Source organism: Anomalospiza imberbis, chromosome 26, assembly GCF_031753505.1.
Source record: "Anomalospiza imberbis isolate Cuckoo-Finch-1a 21T00152 chromosome 26, ASM3175350v1, whole genome shotgun sequence".
NCBI classification, from domain to species: Eukaryota; Metazoa; Chordata; class Aves; order Passeriformes; family Viduidae; genus Anomalospiza; species Anomalospiza imberbis.
The window spans coordinates 4,851,641-4,872,950 of NC_089706.1; the positions used below are offsets into that span (position 1 = coordinate 4,851,641).

Below are 21,310 nucleotides of genomic sequence, written 5' to 3' on the forward strand. Positions count from 1 at the left end.
AGGGCTCTGCTCCTCTGCAGCAGCAGCAGCAGCCCCAGGCTGGCTCCATCCAGCCCAGCACTGCCAGCCCGGCTCTGCTCGGGCGGGATCCGGAGCTTTCCCCGGGGCTCGAACTTTGAAGACTCCCCCTCCTTTTCCTTCCCAACAGGATTTCTGCTCCAAACGCCCCGGGTTTCCTGTTCCCAGCTGGGGAAGGGGAGGGACTCTCGCCTTGGGGCCTCACAAGCCGAGCTCTGCCTCCAGAGAGGACGAGGAGGAGGAGGAGGAGGAGGAGGAGGAGGAAGAGGAGGAGGATGGGCTCCGTCCCCACAGCGCTTGCCAGGCTCCATGTCCTGCTCAGCACAGACACCATCATCCTCACCCTTTGGGAATGAAGGAGCAGCCTCTGGGGTGCCAAGTCAGGAAAGGGGGATTTAATCTCTGGAGCAAATGAAGAGACTCTGAAGAGATTCCTCTTTGCTGTCGACTGTTCCGGGGAGGATTTTCCAGCATGCAAGGCGGTAAGGAAAAGTTCCAGGATCATCACCCCAGGTGCTGCAGGGTCCAGCTGCCCCTCGGGCAGGATCCCGAGGCGCGGGGTGGGTGTGAGGATGGAAAGGAGACAAGCAGAGAAAGCTGGAGTAGGAAGAGCTTGCAGAGAACTCCGAGGTGGATCCAGACAGGCAGTGACCCCCGGGCTCGTGGCACAGCCCAAACTGCTAAAGCAGCACTGGGCACTCGCCCGCCCTTAAAGCTGAACTGGTTACAGTAATTTGGAGGGGAAGAGAAAGAACATTGAACTGTTTCCAGACAGGGATAATTGGAAATGCCGGAAAGTCTGGTGGAAGCATCACCCGAGCGAGAGCAGCGTGGTGTCTGCCCCAGCCGCAGCCGCGGGGCTCCAGGGCGGCACTGCCCGCCCGGGAATGGCTGGGAACGGGAACAGGAATGGGAACAGGAGCGGTGGAAGGTGTTAACCTGTCCTGACGTTCTCACCAGCAGGGGAGGGGAAGGAGGATGAAGAGCTGGAGGCTCCGTCAGCTGGGAAGAGCCGAGGCACAGCAGCAGCAGCAGCAGCCGGAGGGTGGGCGTGGGGAGTGGTGTTTCACTTCTTCTTGGTAAGCGGGGAATGAAGCAAACCCTCCCGGAGCTGGGGCAGGGGGGTCTCCAGCCTCGCTCAGAGCACAGGACAGGCTGACCCAGCCATCCCAGGCACACCCCAGCCACGCCATTCCCTGTGGGATGCCTCCTGCAAACGCCTCAGTGATGGACAGGAGGGTCCCCTTGCCAGGATGACTTTTCTCTACTCAAACACATCACCACGGGGGTGTCACACCCCAAAGGGGTGTCAAACCCCAAAGGAGTGTCCTGTCCCTTCAGCAAGGGCATGATCCCACCTCGGGCAGTGACATGGGAGCCAGGGACTGACTGGGAGCAGCAGACACTCTCGGGTACTCTCTGGGAGGACCTGGCACCTCAACACCACTTAAAGCCATTAATTCTCTGTGCTCTAGGCTTTATCTTCCCACCAGTGATGAATCAAGGAATTGTGAAGCTTGGAGAAGACCTTTAAAGTAACTGAGTCCAACTGTAAAGAAGGCACCATCCCCCAAGCTGGGAAAGCTTTCCTCCCTTCAAATCCACCCAAGTAACTCACGGCCAATCATTAACCACCTGCCACCAGGGAGACAACAGGAGTTAAAATTCAGGACACAAACTGTCTGTCCTTTGCCCTTGTGGTAGAGAAATCCTGGGAAACTGCCCCAATTAACATCCCTCCCCTGCCCTCCTCCCCTCCCAGTGATCTCCAAAAGGATCCATTTTGACTATTGCTGCAGTGCAAAAAAGTAACTTCAAAGGTAAAAGCATCCTACAAGAGCTGAGCTCTAGGGTTACTTTGTTCCTTTCCTTTGGAAAATCAGTTTGCAGAGGGTTTTCTGAGGGTCTGCTGAGATCAAACTGCATCATGGCCAGGACCAGCCCACCCTGCTGGCATTCCCCAACACCCGTTTGTTTCACCAGAAAAGAAGCAGAAGGAAAAGCTTTTCCTCCCTTCCCAATGCCCTGTGGCACCTCACCTCCACCCCCTCTCAACTCAGGTCAATGTGCTCGTGATGGGGATGCTGAAGACCTTTGGGATTTTCTTCGTTGCTTTCCGAGAGGAGATGGGGGGATCTTCGGAGCAGGTCAGCTGGATCGGCTCCATCATGTCCTCCCTGCGCTTCCTAGGAGGTGAGCTGCTGTCCCCCGGGGCTGGGGCACTGCTGCAGCCTCTGTCTGACCTGGGGGCACTGAGGGTGCTCTGTGCATCCAATTCCCATCCCAGACTGTTCCAAACTGGTCGTGGCTGGCACCCACACGTGCCTGAGCAGGAATGTGCTCTAAACACTGGGCTATTCAGATGGGATAGGTGGGAGAAATTGGGGAGAAATCCTTTCCTGTGAGGGTGGGGAGGCCCTGGCACAGGGTGCCAAGAGCAGCTGTTGCTGCCCCTGGATTCCTGGCAGTGTCCAAGGCCAGGTTAGATGGGGCTGGGAGCAACCTGGGACAGTGGAAGATGTTCCTGACCTTGGCAGGGGTGGGACTAGATGAGCTTAAAGGTCTCTTCCAACCCAGACCATTCTGGGATCCCCTGAGCTTCACTGTAGATTTATTGTACAGCTCCAGAGCAAACAACACTCTTGTCCCAGCTGTGGAGTAACTTGGAGCTGCTGGGCATGGTGTGATTGAGGAAGGAGGCTCAGGAGAGCTGAACCTTTGGGCTTTGCCTCCTTCCCTGCCCCACTCCCCGAGCTCCCAGGGTACAGGCAAAGCCTCTCTCCTGAACATTACCCCCTCCCACACCCCCTGTCACCCCCTGACTCCCAAGGCTTCCCAGTGGTCCCAACCAGGCCCCCAGGCCCTGCCAAAGCAGTCTTTGTCACCCTCAGCCTGAGCTGTGTCCCTGTTTCCCTTGCAGCCCCGCTGGTGGCCGTGGTGTGCCGGCGCCTGGGAGAGCGGCCAACCTCCATCCTCGGGGCCGGGCTGGTGGCCGGGGGCTGCCTGCTCAGCACTCAGGCCACCAGTGTCCCCTTCCTCTGCTTCTCCATGGGATTCCTGCTGGGTGAGATGGGCAGCAGCAGTAAATCAGCTCCTTTAGCCCTGGGGAAGGTCTGCAGGGGGAGCAGCCAAGGGTTTGTTCAGCTGGAGAAGAGGAGCCTGAGGTGATCAGGGACAGGACCCAAGGAAGGAGCTGTGTCGGGGCTGGGATGGGTATCAGGGAAAGGTTCTTCCCCCAGCGGGTGCTGGGCACTGCCCAGGCTGCCCAGGGAAGGGGCACGGCCCTGAGGCTGCCAGAGCTGCAGGGACGGGGTGAAATTGCTGGGGTGTCTGTGGGATTGGACTGGATGATCCTGGTGGGTCCCTTCCACCTCAGGATATTCTGTGCTTCTGTGAACCTTCAGTGCCAAAGCATCCCCAGCTCCTTTCTGTGAGACACCGTGTGAACTCCCAAAGCTTCATGCTCAGAATAAAACACCAGTTTCAACATTCCAGTCCCAACTAACCTTGAATTTTTTTTCCTGAACCTACATGGATCCTGGCCTTTTAAAATCCCTTATAAAAGGGCAGAGCCTCCAATCCCCCAGACACTAAACCCCACACACCAAATCTCGCTCTCCCCGACTGTGAGAGCAGAAATCCCCTCCTTTCAGCCTGGGAACGCTGCAGAGCCAGGGACTGCCAGCTTGGGATAGCAGGACATGGAATCCCTACACAGGAGCCCCTTTTTGGGACTGCAAGGGGTTTGTGGCTTCCCTTGGCCTCAGTGGGTGTTTCTGAGGAGGAGCTCTCTGGGATGGGTTTCTGCAGCCTTCCTAAGGCAGACGGATTTGCTGGGTCAGAGACATCTCTGCCATGGAGCACCATGAGCCTCTTATTCTCATTTTCCCTCTTCCACAGGGATGGGGTTTGCCTGATGGAGTCTCTCTGTGCTGGGAGCCTCTTATTCTCATTTTCCCTCTTCCACAGGGATGGGGTTTGCCTGGTGGAGTCTCTCTGTGCTGGGAGCCTCTTATTCTCATTTTCCCTCTTCCACAGGGATGGGGTTTGCCTGGTGGAGTCTCTCTGTGCTGGGAGCCTCTTATTCTCATTTTCCCTCTTCCACAGGGATGGGGTTTGCCTGGTGGAGTCTCTCTGTGCTGGGAGCCTCTTATTCTCATTTTCCCTCTTCCACAGGGATGGGGTTTGCCTGATGGAGACTCTGTGGTGGGAGCCTCTTATTGTGATTTTTCCCCTCCCAACAGGGATGGGGTTTGCCTGTCTGTACCAGGCGGCCGCGGTGATGACGGCCAAGCGCTGCCGGGCCCGCCTGGCCTTCTGCAACGCCCTGGCCCGCTCTGGGATGGGGCTGACCTTCCTGATGGCTCCCTTCACTCAGCTCCTCATCGAGGCCTACGGCTGGCAAGGTGAGGCATCTCCTGTTCCTTCCAATCCATCGGCTCTCAGAAGGAATCTGGGGAGATCTGGAGGCTCTAAGAGGCTCTTAAAAATTCAGCACACCGAGGAATAACTCTGCCTCTTCTAGGATAGTTTGGGGACATCTTGTTAGTAATTAAACACTTAATCACTCATTAAAATCAGAGTCAAAGCACAGATCTCAGAAATCAAAATGAGAAAGCCCTAATTTTACTGTAGTGATTCAAGACCATCTTGAAGGTCCATCATGACTTTAAATGAGGAAAAGCAAAACAGATCCCAGAGGTAGCTGTGGATTTGTTCTGTGCATCACAGCCAAATGAACTTCCAGCTAGAAAAACAGGAATAAAAATCCCTGTTTTGTTAACTCCTCCATAAGGAGAAGGCAAACTGCCTTCTCATGGCAGAACTTTCTCCATGGTCAGTGAAAACCACACCTTGTTCTACAAAGGTGCTCTTCCCTTTCCAATCAAGAACAAACCACCTTTTCCCTTCCCTCAGGTACTCTGCTGATTTTTGGAGGCATCATGCTGAACCTGGTGCCTTCCAGCATGTTGCTGTGGCCCGTCAGCCCCCAACCGCCTCGGGAATCTGCCAAAAATCAACACCGGGGCTCTTCAGTGGCAAAGAAGGATCCAGAAACTTCTGGTGGATATTTAGATGGAAGCACTCACAGGGAATTACAGCTTCTCCATGCACAGGAGGCTCCCACCACAGAGAGATTCATGGTGCTCCATGGCAGAGATGTCTCTGACCCAGCAAATCCGTCTGCCTTAGGAAGGCTGCAGAAACCCACCCCGGAGAGCTCCTCCTCAGAAACACCCACCGAGGCCAAGGGAAGCCACAAACCCCTCACAGCCGCCAAAAAGGAACCTTCCCAGCCTCTCCTGGACTTCTCCCCACTGAAGGATCCCGTTTTCTTCATTTTCACCTGGTCTTTCCTGTTCAGCCACTTGGCCTATTTCGTGCCCTTCTTCCACCTGGTGGCGAGAGCCAGGACGCTGGGCATGAGCAGCAGGGATGGCTCCTACCTCATCGCCGTGGCTGGTAGGCAAAGGGGTCCTTTACACCCACAGCTCGCAGAAAAACACCCCCAATTCTGCCAAGAAATGGCCCCAGCTATGTCCTGGGATGGATCCTCCTGGCACAGGTTGAGTCCTCACCCCACCGGGGTGCTGGGTGCTTCTCCCAGTGCCAGCTGGATGATCCCACACCCTCCCTGCTCCCAACAACCCCAAATCTCCAGTTACAAGGTGCTCTCTGCCCACCACAATCCCTGCTGTGCTCAAACCCACAAGCCACCAGAATCCAGAGGTGCATCCAAAACCCTCCAGAGTTTGATCCAAAAGGGAGAAATTCAATATTGGGGGAAAAACTCCCCAAAACCAAACCCATGCCCAAATCCAGGCACTTGGATTTGGCACATCCACCTCCAAGTGGGGAATAAACAAGGCACACTCCCCAAAACCCAAACCCATGCCTGGCTATAAGCCAGGATTAACACTAAAGCCATGCTGGGATAAGAAAGTGGCTCCAGCCTCAGTCAGAAGCAAATATTTTATTGTAGAAAAATACATTTTATTTCTGCAGTGCTGGGGTTGTTGTGGCATCAGGAATCCCCAGGAATTAATGGGATATTTGGAATTAGGAGTGGGAGGGACACAGGGGTCAGTGGGACACAAGCTCACTCGAGGGCTCCTTGGTCTTTGCTTCGTAAAAACATACCAAGAAATGTAAAAAGCAACTCTCAAAACTCCAACTCTCAAAACTCCACTCTCAAAATCCCAATAACTAAAAGGCTACCGAGCCTCTAAAATGTCTGGGTTTCTAGAAAACGCCTGGGTTTTTAGAAAAAATAAATTTCAGAATTTAAATAGAATTAATTTTAGAAAAATTAAAATCTCAGCTGCATTTTTCTTCTTCATATTCAGCTTTTTCCCTGCAGCACAATCCTCTTTCCTGATTTAGGGCTTTTCAGGGTGCAGACACCCAGAAGGGTGAAATTCCCCCCTGCAGGGTGAAATTCCCCCCAAAAGGAATTTTCCCAGAGCACTGTGGAGCCCTTGGGAAGAGCAGCACAATGGAAAAGGGAAAAAACCCAATCCCTGGATTTTCTAACAGCCTAAAAACACCTGGAACTTTTTGGCATTTTAGCCCTTTGTGATCACGTCCTCACAATGAACAGGGAAACTGGGATGTGACACAGCCAGTAACAGAAATAATTCTGAATAATAGAAACAAGTAATCGTATAAAAATCAGCAATAAATAATAAATATAATTTAAAACTATATAAATAAACAGATAAAAATAATGGATATAATAGTATAAAAAATACAAATAATAATATAAAATAAATAGAAGACTAAATAATATTAGGGTTAGTGTAAAAAATCAGTGTAACACGAATAATGTATAAAAATAATATAAATATTATAAAATACTGTAAAATATAACTATATTAGAATATATAATGTGTAATATATTACAATGTATAGTAAAAAAATATAAAAATATTTAACATATGCAAATTCTAAATAATAAATATTGTGATGTGAAGATAAGTATAATATAACTATATTAAATACAGTTAATTATAGAAAATAATATAGTAATATAAAAATATACTATAATAGGATATTAGAGGTACATATTACATTATATTACATTATATTATATTAATTATATTAATTCTATTCTATTCTATTCTATTAATAATATAATAGAATAGAATATTATTAATAAAATATAATAGTTATAATATAATAGTATTAAGAAATAGAATAAAATAGAATTTTTACTATCTAATAAATATCTAATAATTTATAATTTATGCTATCTAATAAATTGAATAATATAAAATATGCAATACTGTAAGTATCAATATAATAAATATATTACAAATAATAAAAAAAAATATAAAATACTATAAAGTATAGCTAAATTTACGCTATCTAATAATTTATAATTTACACTATCTAATAAATTGAATAATATAAAATATACAATACTGTAAGTATCAATATAATACAAATATTACAAATAATAAAATATAAAATATTATAAAATATAGCTAAATATACACTATCTAATAAATATCTAATAATTTATAATTTATGCTATCTAATAAATTGAATAATATAAAATATGCATCACTATAATACATATATTACAAATAATAAGAAATTATATAAAATAAAAATGTAGCTAAATGTATAATATAAAATATGCAATACTGTATCACTATAATACAAATATTACAAATAATAAAAAATAATATAAAATACTATAAAGTATAGCTAAATTTACACTATAGAATAAATATCTAATAATTTATAATTTATGCTATCTAATAAATTAATATAAAATATACAATACTGTAAGTATCTCTATAATACATATATTACAAATAATAAAAAATAATATAAAATATTATAAAGTATAGCTAAATTTACACTATCTAATAAATATCTAATAATTTATAATTTATGCTATCTAATAAATTGAATAATATAAAATATGCAATACTGTATCACTACAATACATATATTACAAATAATAAAAAATAATATGAAATACTATAAAGTATAGCTAAATTTACACTATCTAAGAAATATCTAATAACTTATAATTTATGCTATCTAATAAATTAATATAAAATATACAATACTGTAATTATCTCTATAATACATATATTACAAATAATAAAAAATAATATAAGATACTATAAAGTATAGCTAAATTTACACTATCTAATAAATATCTAATAATTTCTAATTTATGCTATCTAATAAATTGAATAATATAAAATCTGCAATACTGTATCACTATAATACATATATTACAAATAATAAAAAATAATATAAGATACTATAAAGTATAGCTAAATTTACACTATCTAATAAATATCTAATAACTTATAATTTATGCTATCTAATAAATTAATATAAAATATACAATACTGTAAGTATATATTACATATATTACAAATAATAAAAAATAATATAAAATACTATAAAGTATAGCTAAATTTACGCTATCTAATATATATCTAATAATTTCTAATTTATGCTATCTAATAAATTGAATAATATAAAATATGCAATACTGTATCACTATAATACATATATTACAAATAATTAAAAATATTATAAAATATTATAAAGTATAGCTAAATTTACACTATAGAATAAATATCTAATAATTTATAATTTATGCTATCTAATAAATTAATATAAAATATACAATACTGTAAGTATATATTACATATATTACAAATAATAAAAAATAATATAAAATACTATAAAGTATAGCTAAATTTACACTATATAATAAATATCTAATAATTTATAATTTATGCTATCTTAATAAATTGAATAACATAAAATCTGCAATACTGTATCACTATAATACATATATTACAAATAATAAAAAATAATATAAAATACTATAAAGTATAGCTAAATTTACACTAATAAATATCTAATAATTTATAATTTATGCTATCTAATAAATTAATATAAAATATACAATACTGTAATTATCTCTATAATACATATATTACAAATAATAAAAAATACTATAAAATACTAGAAAGTATAGCTAAATTTAAACTATATAATAAATATCTAATAATTTATAATTTATGCTATCTAATAAATTGAATAACATAAAATCTGCAATACTGTATCACTATAATACATATATTACAAATAATAAAAAATAATATAAAATACTATAAAGTATAGCTAAATTTACACTATCTAATAAATATCTAATAATTTATAATTCATACTAACAACTTGATATGAAGGAATAATATATAAAAACATCTAGAAATAAGAGAATTTCAGCATTGCCTGTTCCCTCAGGCATCACGGAGATGCTGAGCCAGCTGCTCTCGGGCTGGCTGGCCGACCACAACTGGACCAAGAAGTACCATTTCCATGTCACCTACCTGCTCCTCAGCGGGGCCACCAACCTGCTGGGGCCCCTGGCCACCACCTTCCCTCTGCTGCTCGCCTACACCGTGGCCTTTGCCATCTTCTGTGGAGGCTTCATGGCTCTGGTGCTGCCCGTGCTGGTGAGTCCCGACGTGCCCGGGCTGTGGGTGCTGCCCCAGCGCCAGAATCACCGGCACCACACAGACCTGCAGCGATCCTGCCGGACCGCACGGGGATGCTCCCAGGGCTGGAGCCAGCCTGGCAGGGCTGCGAACGCTCAGCCTGCGAAGGAGAAGGCTCCAGGAGATCCCCTCAGAGCCCCTTGCTGTGCCTAAATAGGATCCAGGAGATCCCCCCAGAGCCCCTTGCTGTGCCTAAATCCAGGAGATCCCCTCAGAGCCCCTTGCAGCGCCTAAATCCTGGAGTTTCCTTCAGAGCCCCTTGCTGTGCCCAAAGGGGATCCAGGAGATCCCCTCAGAGCCCCTTGCAGCGCCAAAATCCAGGAGATCCCCTCAGAGCCGCTTGCTGTGCCAAAAGGGGATCCAGGAGATCCCCTCAGAGCCCCTTGCAGCGCCTAAATCCAGGAGATCCCCTCAGAGCCCCTTGCAGCGCCTAAATCCTGGAGATTCCTTCAGAGCCCCTTGCTGTGCCCAAAGGGGATCCAGGAGATCCCCTCAGAGCCGCTTGCTGTGCCTAAATCCAGGAGATTCCTTCAGAGCCCCTTGCAGCGCCTAAATCCTGGAGATTCCTTCAGAGCCCCTTGCTGTGCCCAAAGGGGATCCAGGAGATCCCCTCAGAGCCCCTTGCAGCGCCTAAATCCAGGAGATTCCTTCAGAGCCCCTTGCTGTGCCTAAATCCAGGAGATTCCTTCAGAGCCCCTTGCTGGGCCTAAATAGGATCCAGGAGATCCCCTCAGAGCCCCTTGCTGGGCCTAAATCCAGGAGATTCCTTCAGAGCCCCTTGCAGCACCTAAATCCAGGAGATCCCCTCAGAGCCCCTTGCTGTGCCCAAAGGGGATCCAGGAGATCCCCTCAGAGCCCCTTGGTGTGCCAAAAGGGGATCCAGGAGATCCCCTCAGGGCCCCTTGCTGTGCCTAAATCCAGGAGATCCCCTCAGAGCCCCTTGCTGGGCCTAAATCCAGGAGATCCCCTCAGAGCCCCTTGCAACGCCTAAATCCAGGAGATCCCCTCAGAGCCCCTTGGTGTGCCTAAAGGGGATCCAGGAGATCCCCTCAGAGCCCCTTGCTGTGCCAAAAGGGGATCCAGGAGATCCCCTCAGAGCCCCTTGCTATGCCTAAATCCAGGAGATCCCCTCAGAGCCCCTTGCTGTGCCCAAAGGGGATCCAGGAGAGCTGGAGAGGGACTGGGAACAAGGCATGGAGGGACAGCACACAAAGAATGGCTTCCACTGCCAGAGGGCAGGGATGGATGGGATATTGGGAATTAGGAATTGTTCCCTGTGAGGGTGGGCAGCCCTGGCACAGGGTGCCCAGAGCAGCTGTGGCTGCCCCTGGATCCCTGGCAGTGCCCAAGGCCAGGCTGGATGGGGCTGGGAGCAGCCTGGGCCAGTGGGAGGTGTCCCTGACATGGCAAGGGATGGAATGGATGGGCTTTGAGGTCCCTTCCTACCCAAACCATTCCAGGATTCTCTGATCCAGGTAGGGAGGCACCATTCTAATTTGGCATTTCTTTCTGGAAGGCATTCAGAGTTCCAAACTCCTTCCTCAAGGTCTGGGCAGCTGGGAGGCAGAGAAGCATCTCCCGTCCCAGTAATTCCCACACCTGCCTTAGGGAGGCAAACAGGTTCCAGGCTGGATCAGACCTACAGGGGCAAAGTCCTTCCAAAGCTGCAGCTGAAGAGGAAATTCCCCAGAAAAAGAATCAAATCATCTCTTGTGCTTAAAAAAAAAAAAAATTAATCTGTTGTGCATATGCATTCCTATGAAGCCGTTCACTAATTATCCATTTTGGTTTCCAAACAGGTGGATCTGGTGGGTGTGGAAAAGCTCCACAGCTACCTGGGGTTTGCTGCTTTCTTTGCAGGGATAGCAGCCATGGGAGGACCCCCTTTAGCAGGTAAGTGATGTTATATAAAACACACACCCACCCCAGAAATCCAGGGATAAACCATGCTGCTGGTTCACTCTCCTACAGGGATCCATCCCAGGATGGGTTTTCTGTTCAAACAGAGAGGAAAAAAAAATCCTATTTCAGAAATGTATTTTTATAAGATAGGCAACATTTTGCTTGGGGATTTGCAAAATCCAACCAGCAGCTTGGAAAATGCTACCTGGAGTATTTAGAAAATGCTGCCTGGAGTATTTGGAAAATGCTGCCTGGAGTATTTGGAAAATGCTGCCTGGAGTATCTGGAAAATCCAGTGAAGCCCCATGTGCAGAGTTTAGCCCTGACCACAGCAGGATAACAAGCACATTGCCATGGATTTTACTCCCAGTGGTGTTAAAATAACACTGAACTTGGACTGGAGGGGAAGCAAGGAGAGGAAGGGAAAGCAAGGACAGACTCAGCAAGATTCCCACCAGGCAGAGGCACTGAAACATCAGGAGAAGCCTCAGTAATCTCTTGTTTTGACAGAGATTACACAGCTCAGCCATCAGAGCTCTGGGCCCAGAGATAAGGAGCATGAAAAGCATTTGCTCTTCTCCCTCTGCCAGGAAACCAAGGCAGCTGTGAGGATTTGGGAGATTTCAAGTGCTTAGAAATGAGTGTCCAGCCTCTGCTAAGGAGCAGGGGACTTGTCCTCCTCCAAACAGCTTGGCCAGGACAAAGCTTTTCCTTTCCTGCAGCCCAACAAGCCAACTGTTCCTGGGCTGAGACCCCAGTGTGGGCAGCAGGGGAGTGGGGATTCTGCCCTGCTCAGGTGAGACCCCACCTGCAGAGCTGCTCCAGCCCTGGGGAACAACAGCAGGAGGACGTGGAGCTGCTGGAGAGAGTCCAGAGGAGCCCATGGAGATGCTCCAAGGGCTGGAGCCCCTCTGGAGCCAGGCTGGGAGAGCTGGGGGTGTCACCTGGAGAAGGGAAGGCTCCAGAGAGAGCTCAGAGCCCCTTGCAGGGCCTAAAGGGGCTCCAGGAGAGCTGGAGAGGGACTGGGGACAAGGCATGGAGGGACAGGACACAGGGAGTGGCTTCCACTGCCAGAGGACAGGGATGGATGGGATATTGGGAAGGAATTGTTCCCTGTGAGGGTGGGCAGGCCCTGGCACAGGGTGCCCAGAGAAACTGTGGCTGCCCCTGGATCCCTGGCAGTGTCCAAGGCCAGGGTGGATGGGGCTGGGAGCAACCTGGGACAGTGGGAGGTGTCCCTGCCATGGCAAGGGATGGAATGGGATCAGCTTTAGGGTCCTTTCCAATCCAAACCATCATGTTTTGTTCCCTGCCCTCCAAATCAGCTGTCCCCAGCCTGCAGAGGCACCTGGCTGGAAGCTGCCAAGGATTCTGTAAATTCCAGCTCCATGCAAAGTTTCAGCAATGCTGCTGTTCCACCAGCACAGGGAAAAAAAATTATATTCCCAATCAATATCCCTGGGCTGGTTATGTTTTGTCTGTAGATGCAATTTCAAGGAGCCAAAACATTTCATTGACAACGAGCTTCCGAGCTTCCCAGTGTCAGGGTGATGAACAGCCTGGATTCCAGATCCCTGCTGCTGGCACCAGGTGCACACTGAGCACACAGCAATCCCTCAATCCCCTGAATCCCCTGGCACAGTAACATACAGCAGGAGCTCAGCACCTTGGCTGCCTCTTATCCACACTCACATTGCAGTTCAATTTCCATCCACTTGCAGTATATTTGCACTCATGGGAAGCCTTTTGCTTTCTGCAGTGGGTTTGTAAAGCAAGCAGGTTTCCTGCAAAAAGCTTTCCATAGAAATCAGGCTTAATGCAGGTGGGATAAATAAATGCCAAATAAAGTCAAGGAGCAAAACAATTCCTGATCCAATTCCAGCTCCTGATGCAACAGAGCAAGATGGAAACAATCCAGAGCTCAGGTCCTGATCCAGGGATCCAATCCTGATCCAGGCTTGGGATCCAAGATAAATTCTGTAATTTTCTCTTGCAATGCAGTTTTAAGTGTGAAAACTAAGTGAGACCAAAAACTCCTGATAAGTGTCCAAAACCATCTGCTCCTTGCAGAAAGCAGGATTTAAGTGCTCTGAGAGACCCTGGGATTTGGTGCTCTTACCTCCTAAAATCCTTGAGTTTAGAATTACAATTTCATCAAACTCAAGTGTTTTTATGCAGTGGAAATAATGATAACAGATAATGAGAACTGCAAAGGTTAAAACTGCCTAATTTGCATATTAAACCAAACCCTAATGCAAGGAAAAGGTGACTTACCTGCAAATCTGTTCAGCTGAAAGCCCTGAAATCCAGGGGCAGCTGGCAGGACCCAAAGGGAAAGTTTGGAGTCTCCTTCAGAGTTCCCCATCCACTGGCACCTCTGGATGCTGCCACACTGGAAAAACCCAGCCCAAACCAAATAAACATTATTTTGGCAGCCATGAGCAAGCTGAGGAGAGAAGGGCACAGTTTATTTCCACAAGCAGTGCAAATCACTGACTCAAAATGCAAAGAGCTGAACCAAAGCATGTAACAAATTCTAGAAGAGATTCCAGCCCCCAGAGCACAGACTCCAGTCCCAAGAAATTTGGGTGGTCAAAGGGGAGAGGGTGGTCAAAGTCACCCAAAAACTCTGCTGACACGTGTATTTAGATGTTTTCTAAATTTTACCTTCACATTCCCACTTAAATTTGCTCCTCAGGGCATCAGGAATAAATAAAACTTCTGATTAAAGATCAGCAGTACCATTTAAACAGCCTGACCCAGCTGGTAGCACCAGCAGTGCTGGGCATGTTTAGTTTGGATTACACAGCTGGGATTTACCAGCATTCCTCACAAAACTGCTGCTTTGCTGGGGTTTGAACACCACAAGCTCCTAGTTCAGCTTTCTGCAGCAGGAGTGATTATTGTTTTGGAAATGAACTGGGGACACAAAGACTGGAGTTGCTCCAAAAGTTTGGGGTGTGATGGAAGTTGATGGTTGTGCTGCCAATGAGGCAATGCTGGTAAATCCCACTGCACCTAAATCCCATTCAGCACCAAAAAAAAACCCAGGAAAACAAACAAAAAAAAATTTAAGAAATATCCTGAAGGATATTTAAAGAAGAATTGCAATAAATCAGAGCTCAACTGGAGCACTCTGTCCTGTTCCCTTCACAAACAACTACGTCAGCATCCCCTCTCCAAATCCCAGAGACTTCCAGGCAGCAAAACCAGATCCCACCCCTGGGAATGAACCACTCCACAACAACCTCGGGGTCATGGGAGAGTCTCCCAGTGCAGCACCACGGGATGGATCCCACCACGGCATGGATCCCACCACGGGATGGATCCTCCTCTCCAGCTGCAGCTCCTCCAGCACGTGGCCCACAGGACATCCCTGAGGAGCAAACACAGGGACTCCCCCCGAGACAGCAGTGAGCCAAGAGAAACTGAAACTGGGCAAAAGCAGCTTTTCCTGTGCTTTATAAAACCTTCCTGTGGAAATCTACAGCAGGGGAATGTCGGTGCCTCTGCTCCAGCACAGATCCCAAGTTTTACTGGCACCCTCCCTTTCCATGTGCCCGAGCTCAGGACCTCAGGGACTGTATCATGTCCCTCCCTGGGTTTAAGAAGCCCAGGGTTGGGCCAGATCTGCTGTTTGTGTAAATCAGGGAAGCCCATGGATGTCTGGATTCCATGGATGTCTCCAGAGGAATTGCATTTCACACCAGCAGCAGATCTGGCTCAGCTGCTGCCCCACACCCACGTTTGGGACTGGATTAGGGTTTTTATGTGCAGCAGCATCTCCCACCACTTTGCTGATTTTAGATTCAAAGAGAGGAACTCTCCACCCTTCAAAGGACTGCCCAGACCCCAGATGATTTGCCAGGACCAAACCCAACACTTGGAGGTCACTTTAAAAGGCGACCTGAATCCTCCAGACATTCCTGAGGCTTGATGGAATTCAGCTTTTCCTTTTAAGTCCTCCCAGAGCCACTTTTATCAAGTTCACTTCCAGCTCCTGGCCTGGGGTCTCTCCTATTGGACAAAGGACATTAAAGTGGGTCTGCTCACAAGAAGACAAGGCTGAAGAACTGGGGGTTTGCAGCCCAGATGTTGCAAATACCAACATGTGCAAGTCATCCCTTCAATCCAATGGGATCTTCCATCAGCCACTTTTTAAACAGGAAAAAAAATCAGGGATTAAATTCAATCAAATTAAACACCATGTCTACTACAAGGATCAAAGCTGGCTCTGGGAAAAATGACCTGCATGTCATTTCCTTACAGGAAATGCTGCCCAGGAAAAGTTAAAATAATTTAAGGAAAATATCTGAGCAATTCTTAGATGAGAGCACACATCCTTTGCCTCCCACCCACCTCCTCAAATGATTTTTTTCACTGAGAAAAATCCCACAGCTTTAATAGCAACCTTTTCTCCTGCAGGGTGGCTCTATGACTACACCCAGACCTACGTCTGCTCCTTCCTCTTTGCTGGAGCCTGTGCTCTCATCTCACCTATCTCCTTCTTCTTCGAGCCCGCAGCCCAAAAATGGAAGCTAAAAAAAGCCACTTTGAACAAGAGCTGAAGTTTTAAAGGCTGGGCTTTGATCACATCTACACTGGGAAAGCCATTGCCTGTACTGGGAAGGATCAACAGCAGCAACACTGAAAATTGGAATTTTTGGATGTCAGATTCAGTTTGGGTACCTGGGTGTTTGTCCTGATTAAAGCCATCTGAGAAATGCACAGTGTGAAGTGTATGGGAAAAATGCAGCCCATGGCCTGGGTTTCACAGTGCCTCTGCTCCTGAGCTGGGTTTTTCTGCCTCTCAGATTTAATCCTCAGCTCTGTCTTTCCCAGAGCAGAGCTGACTCACTCACCTCGTGGGATGAGCTGCCAGGCAGCTCCCAGTGCCAGAGCACAGCCAGAGATTTCAGCTCATTCTATTCAGACACAAACAATTGGCCCTGGGGAGGGATGAAAGCAGGGACAGGGAGATCAGGGTGACACTTCCATGAGGATCAGCTGCTCCAGGAGTCCCTCTCTCTGGGGGAAGGATGCTGCAGTGGGGCCATTCCACATCCCAGGCACAGTTATTGCCACAGCACAGAGGACCTGGAAGCAAAACCAGTTTTAATTAAAGCCAGAACCACGACACAGCAAAGTCAGAGACTAAACCACCCCCCCTCCCCCCAGCTTCCCAACCATCCAGAGACTCCCAGGGATTCCATGCACACACAGAGGCAGCTCCAGTGCTGAGCCCGGATTCAACCAGCATCCCACAATTTGAATTTGGATGGATAAGACACAACACAGCAGCCTGGACTTTTCTTTGCAGTAGTGAAGGTGTGATTTTTTGAAATTTGGTATTTGAAATTATTATGTCAGCCTGGGATATTCATTCCAGCCAATGGCATTATCCTTTTTACCTTTCTCTTTTTTAATTATTAAGGAGATTTAATTATCCTATTTTTTTTCTTACCCCTTTTATTCCTCATTCCTTTTTTTAATATTAAGGCAGCAAGAGAGTTGTTTCCCCTACAGAAATACTCCTTTAAACTGTGGAATGGGTTATTTCAAGCCCAAAATGAGGTGGTCTATATTTAATAAAAAGCTACAGAATATTGTAACAGTTTCAAGGAGCTCCAGCACTGTCACAGGTAAGAAAGTTCCTCAGTAGATGATGGGCCAAATCCAGCAGTTACACAATTACACAGTGCCAAAGAAACTGTGCTTAAATCAGGGAAAAATTACAGGGAACGGGGAATGTCAGTACTACAAAACAATTCATTTTTCATATGCTATTTCACAGCTACTCCCAGGAACCTGCAGGCAGCAAGTGCTTTGGGAATGGTCCTTTTCCACTGTAACCATCATCCCTTTACACCTGAAACCTCAGCACCCACCACTCTGTGATTGGGATGGACCAGTGAATATCAGTGAGGATCCTCAGGGGGGCATTTGCCAAGGCACCGGGATTTCTGGATAAGATTATTATTTCTGAAGTGTTTAAGGCACTGGGGGTTCCAGGGGGATGAACTATACTCAGCCAATCCTGCACTGAGGCCTCAGCCAGGCCCTTCTGCAGCAGGGACAAAGCTTTCATTTAAAAAAAAATTCGAGTTTTCACCTCATGAAACAATAACGTTCCTCACTCTCACCAACTCAAACATTACCAGCAGCTTTGGTTTGCTGCTGTAACAGGAACCATGTGGGAGCCTTGCATTCAGGTTTTCCAGTCCTAAAGCTTTAGGATTTTAGCACTTCTTTCTGGAAGGCATTTTAGGATTTCAGGATTTTAGCTTTTTTTCTGCATCTCCCTAAGAGCAGCTGTGCTTTTGGCTTTTAACAGAGTGGGATCAAAGCTCTGTGGGGATGGAAAGAGCCACCCCACCAGCTCCTCACCCTGCTGCTCCCTCTCTACACAATTCCAACACCTTTGCCTGTGCTCTGCTCTCTCCCTCTCCCTGTAAATGAAGCCTCTGCTCAACACCTTCGTCCTTTCAACACAAGCCCTGTGATGTTTTCACCTCTTTTGCCACCAAGAAACAACTTGGCAGGATGTGGTGTCCACACCTCCCACCCCATCTGCTCCAACAAAGCTCCCCTACAAACCTGCAGGATCTTAAGGAGTCCTGCCCTGTCTGTCCATCAGACCAATATGTCACCAATTCCTTGCCCTTATTTAGAAAAACTGGAGTTGTTGTACCCCCTCTTTCCTTCTGCAGAGGAGCAAACAGCTCAGGAGCTCCCAATTCCCACATCCCAGCCCATGGATGGGCACCACCAGCCTTTATTTGCCCCCAAAATAACCCTGCGCAGGCAAAGCACCTTTCTCCAGCCACAATTACCTCTTGTCTATCCAAAATTGTTGAGGAAACCAGTTCCCACAATGAAAAACTCCTCCCAGGAGCCCTGCACCATCCTGTCAGCAGGCTGGGAGGGGGGTGAAGAGTCTTCAAACCTTTGTCTTTCCACTGACAGGCCCAGGCTGGTGGACAAACACTTCTCTGCTCACACCTGGTGCTGGGAAGGCAAGCACAGAACAGATGGTTCAGTTCCCCTGGCAGCTCTGAAAACCAAAGGCATTTTATTTACTGCAGGATACAACATATGCATGAGAGAAAGCAGCAGTGAGGATGGGAACATGTGCCTCAGGAAGGTTTTTCCATCCCACTGAAGTCATCATGCAAATAATTTCCTAAAGCTGTTTTTGCATAGTGCAGAACATGACAGGGGTGTGGGGAAATGCAAGAGCAGGGCTTGCTGGGACACCATGAGGTTAAAAGCTGCAATCTGAGGTGGACTACAAAATCCCTTTTGTCCCTACTCCCTTCACAGAATCCCAGAATCTCTAAGGCTGGAAAAGCCTTCTTGCATCATCGAGTCCCAGCTGTGCCCGATCCCCACCTTGTCCCCAGCCCAGAGCACTGAGTGCCACCTCCAGGCATTCCCTGGGCACCTCCAGGGATGGGCACTCCAAACCTGCCTGGGCAGCCCCTGCCAAGGCCTGAGCACCCTATCCATGCAGAAAATATTCCTGAAAATTTTTCCCTTACTCAAAGGAGATTCTTCCCTTACTCATCTGCGGTAGAGAAAATCAGCACCAATGGCTAAAAACGATCCTCAGCATGAAAAATGCTTTGTTGAAGGGTGGTGCCCTCCCAGCCATCCCTCCTGATTTTGGGAAGGCAGTGGAGAACTGGATCCCTCCTGCCTTCCAGCCCTCATGTACCTCACAGGCAGCATCTCCTGTGGAGATTTGGAAAGAAACCACCAACAACCTCCTGGATCTTTCCAAGAAGATCATTTCACTCACAATAAATCAAACCCCGTGGAAAAGCAATGCCAGCCACAGCACTGTGCCCTGAGTCACCTGGGGGAACATTTTCCTGCCCAAGCTCATCCTCTGCACATGGGATAATAAGCCATGGCCAGCTGGATCTTGATGGGAATCCACATTTGGAAGCACTTTAACCAGGATTCATTGGTTTACAAACCTTCTAAAAATCATGGTGCAGAGAAACCAAACACTAAAGAATTCTCCAAAGATCCAGCGACCTGCAGGGAACCAGAGCTAGCTGGAAGGAATCCGAGTGACCCAAGGAACCCAAGAACACAGCCTCCAATTTTCACTGTACCCCAAGAGAGACCTGGTAAAATACCTGAGTGCCTTTGGGGAAAAAAAAAGCTTAACAACTTCATTTAGATAATTACTTTTCTGAGCACTGACAGACAGAGGACTGATACCCTGAATCCTGATTCATTTTAGCACCATGGGATTAAGCAAGCAAGAAGAAAACATGGAAGTGGCTTCTCCAACAAGACACAGCAGGTAAGGATCACTGCTGGGTTTGTGCCATCCAAAGCGCTGGCTGCAGGATGGCACAAACCATCCTTTGATTTCCTTCTTCCTGGGAAGGAAACGCTCCTCCACTGCTACCAGGGATTTACTCCCAGGTGTAATCCTGAAGGAGGAGCCTGGGCAGCCTCCAGGACCTGCTCCCAATGCCTGCCAGGCGTCTTGGCAGGATTGATTGATGGGGTGGGCACCTGCTGGGTCTTAAACCAGCCTCCAGGGACGTTCCACATGCCAGGATAAAAAGCTGCTAAGACTCAGCTTGGGTCTGTCAAAGGGATGGAAATCGGTGCAATTGGAGCTCACAACAGGAAGCACATTGCACCCCCCACACACCCACTGGAATGATTTTACATTATTTGTACATTATTTTAATGTATTTATACATATTGTTTACATGCTATATTATTTTATATAAATTTTAATATATCTATATATAAACATTTAATTTATTTATACACATTATTTATATTTAATATTATTTTATATAAATTTATATATAGTTATAAACAATTATTTTATTTCTTTATATGTATTATTAATATTTTCTTTTATCTTAAATAAATTTTTAGATATTTATATATAATTATTTAATTTATTCATACATATTATTTATATTTTCTATTATTTTCTATTATTTATAAATATATTTTGTATTTTAAAACATATTTATAAATAATACATAGATTATCCATACATTTATATTTATACAGTCATTGTACACCCCTGATTGTCCTGGCTACCAGCTGCAGGTTTCCCTTCCTTGTTCTGTATTCTGGGTCATTGAAAGGCAGGATACAGCTGCTAGAACATGGATTTAGGCATTTCAAAGCACACAAAATCCACTTCTCCCTGCCCCACACTCTCTGTGGTCAGGCTCTGCCCTTGATAAAAAACCACAATCTACTAAAAACCAAGGCTGTGACTTTCCCAGCGCTCCTCAGATGCCAACAGCAGATAAAGCCAGGCACTGGACACAGAGGAAGCTGATCCTGAGGTTTATCATATAAAAAGGAACAATGTTTATCTCGCAGTGATATCCCCTCCAAGAGCTGGGCTGGGATTATTTCGGGAGTTTTTCCAACGTGCCGGAGCTCGGGGAATGTGTCAGAACCCAGAATGTCCCTTGGACACTCTTGGATGTTCCGGGCCCAGGTCAGAAGCATTTGAGACCCTGGAATGCAGCCACAGACCCCTGTGGCTTTGAACCTGATCCATGGAACAATTTACCAACCTTGCAGGAAGAACAAGAAATCACAAAAGTTTAGATATTATAGCAGAAGTAGTCACAAAGTGAGAGGAAGAGTTTTTGAGTGCGGTACAGGGGGGTTTTAGGCCTTGTACAGAGGGGTCTGAGTTTTGTACATGGGGGTCAGAAGTTCTAAGATGCAGGGACTTGGGTGTGCCCTGTCCTCTTTCCTTCTCCTTCCTAACCTCCATGTTCACGGTGATGTTGGCACTCACAGATTGGTTTAGAGTAGAAAGTCACTGTTCAATACAGGTGATGGGC

The 21,310-nt window shown here is 46.2% G+C and overlaps 1 protein-coding gene and 1 long non-coding RNA gene across 4 annotated transcripts; one reads left to right on the forward strand and one right to left on the reverse strand.

Annotated features, from left to right (window-relative positions):
• Positions 1–426: 426 nt before the first annotated feature.
• On the forward strand, positions 427–16,187 carry SLC16A4 (solute carrier family 16 member 4). 3 transcript variants are annotated; one of them, XM_068173165.1, is made up of 9 exons: positions 429–500; positions 979–1,097; positions 2,079–2,211; positions 2,939–3,082; positions 4,263–4,424; positions 4,936–5,481; positions 9,304–9,515; positions 11,357–11,450; positions 15,885–16,187. In XM_068173165.1, exons 1-9 carry the CDS (start codon positions 491–493, stop codon positions 16,025–16,027), a joined length of 1,563 nt encoding a protein of 520 aa, XP_068029266.1. In that variant the 5' UTR covers positions 429–490; the 3' UTR covers positions 16,028–16,187. The 3 variants fall into 3 exon arrangements, with proteins under 3 accessions (XP_068029267.1, XP_068029268.1, XP_068029266.1); XM_068173166.1 differs by lacking the exon at positions 2,939–3,082 and having other exon boundaries at positions 427–500; XM_068173167.1 differs by lacking the exons at positions 2,939–3,082; positions 4,263–4,424 and having other exon boundaries at positions 427–500.
• On the reverse strand, positions 14,363–18,673 carry LOC137462617 (uncharacterized). Its single transcript, XR_010993736.1, has 2 exons — positions 18,293–18,673; positions 14,363–16,556 (listed from the first exon to the last, which is right to left on the reverse strand). It is a non-coding gene; the product is annotated as an uncharacterized lncRNA (long non-coding RNA).
• Between the last annotated feature and the right edge of the window lie 2,637 nt (positions 18,674–21,310).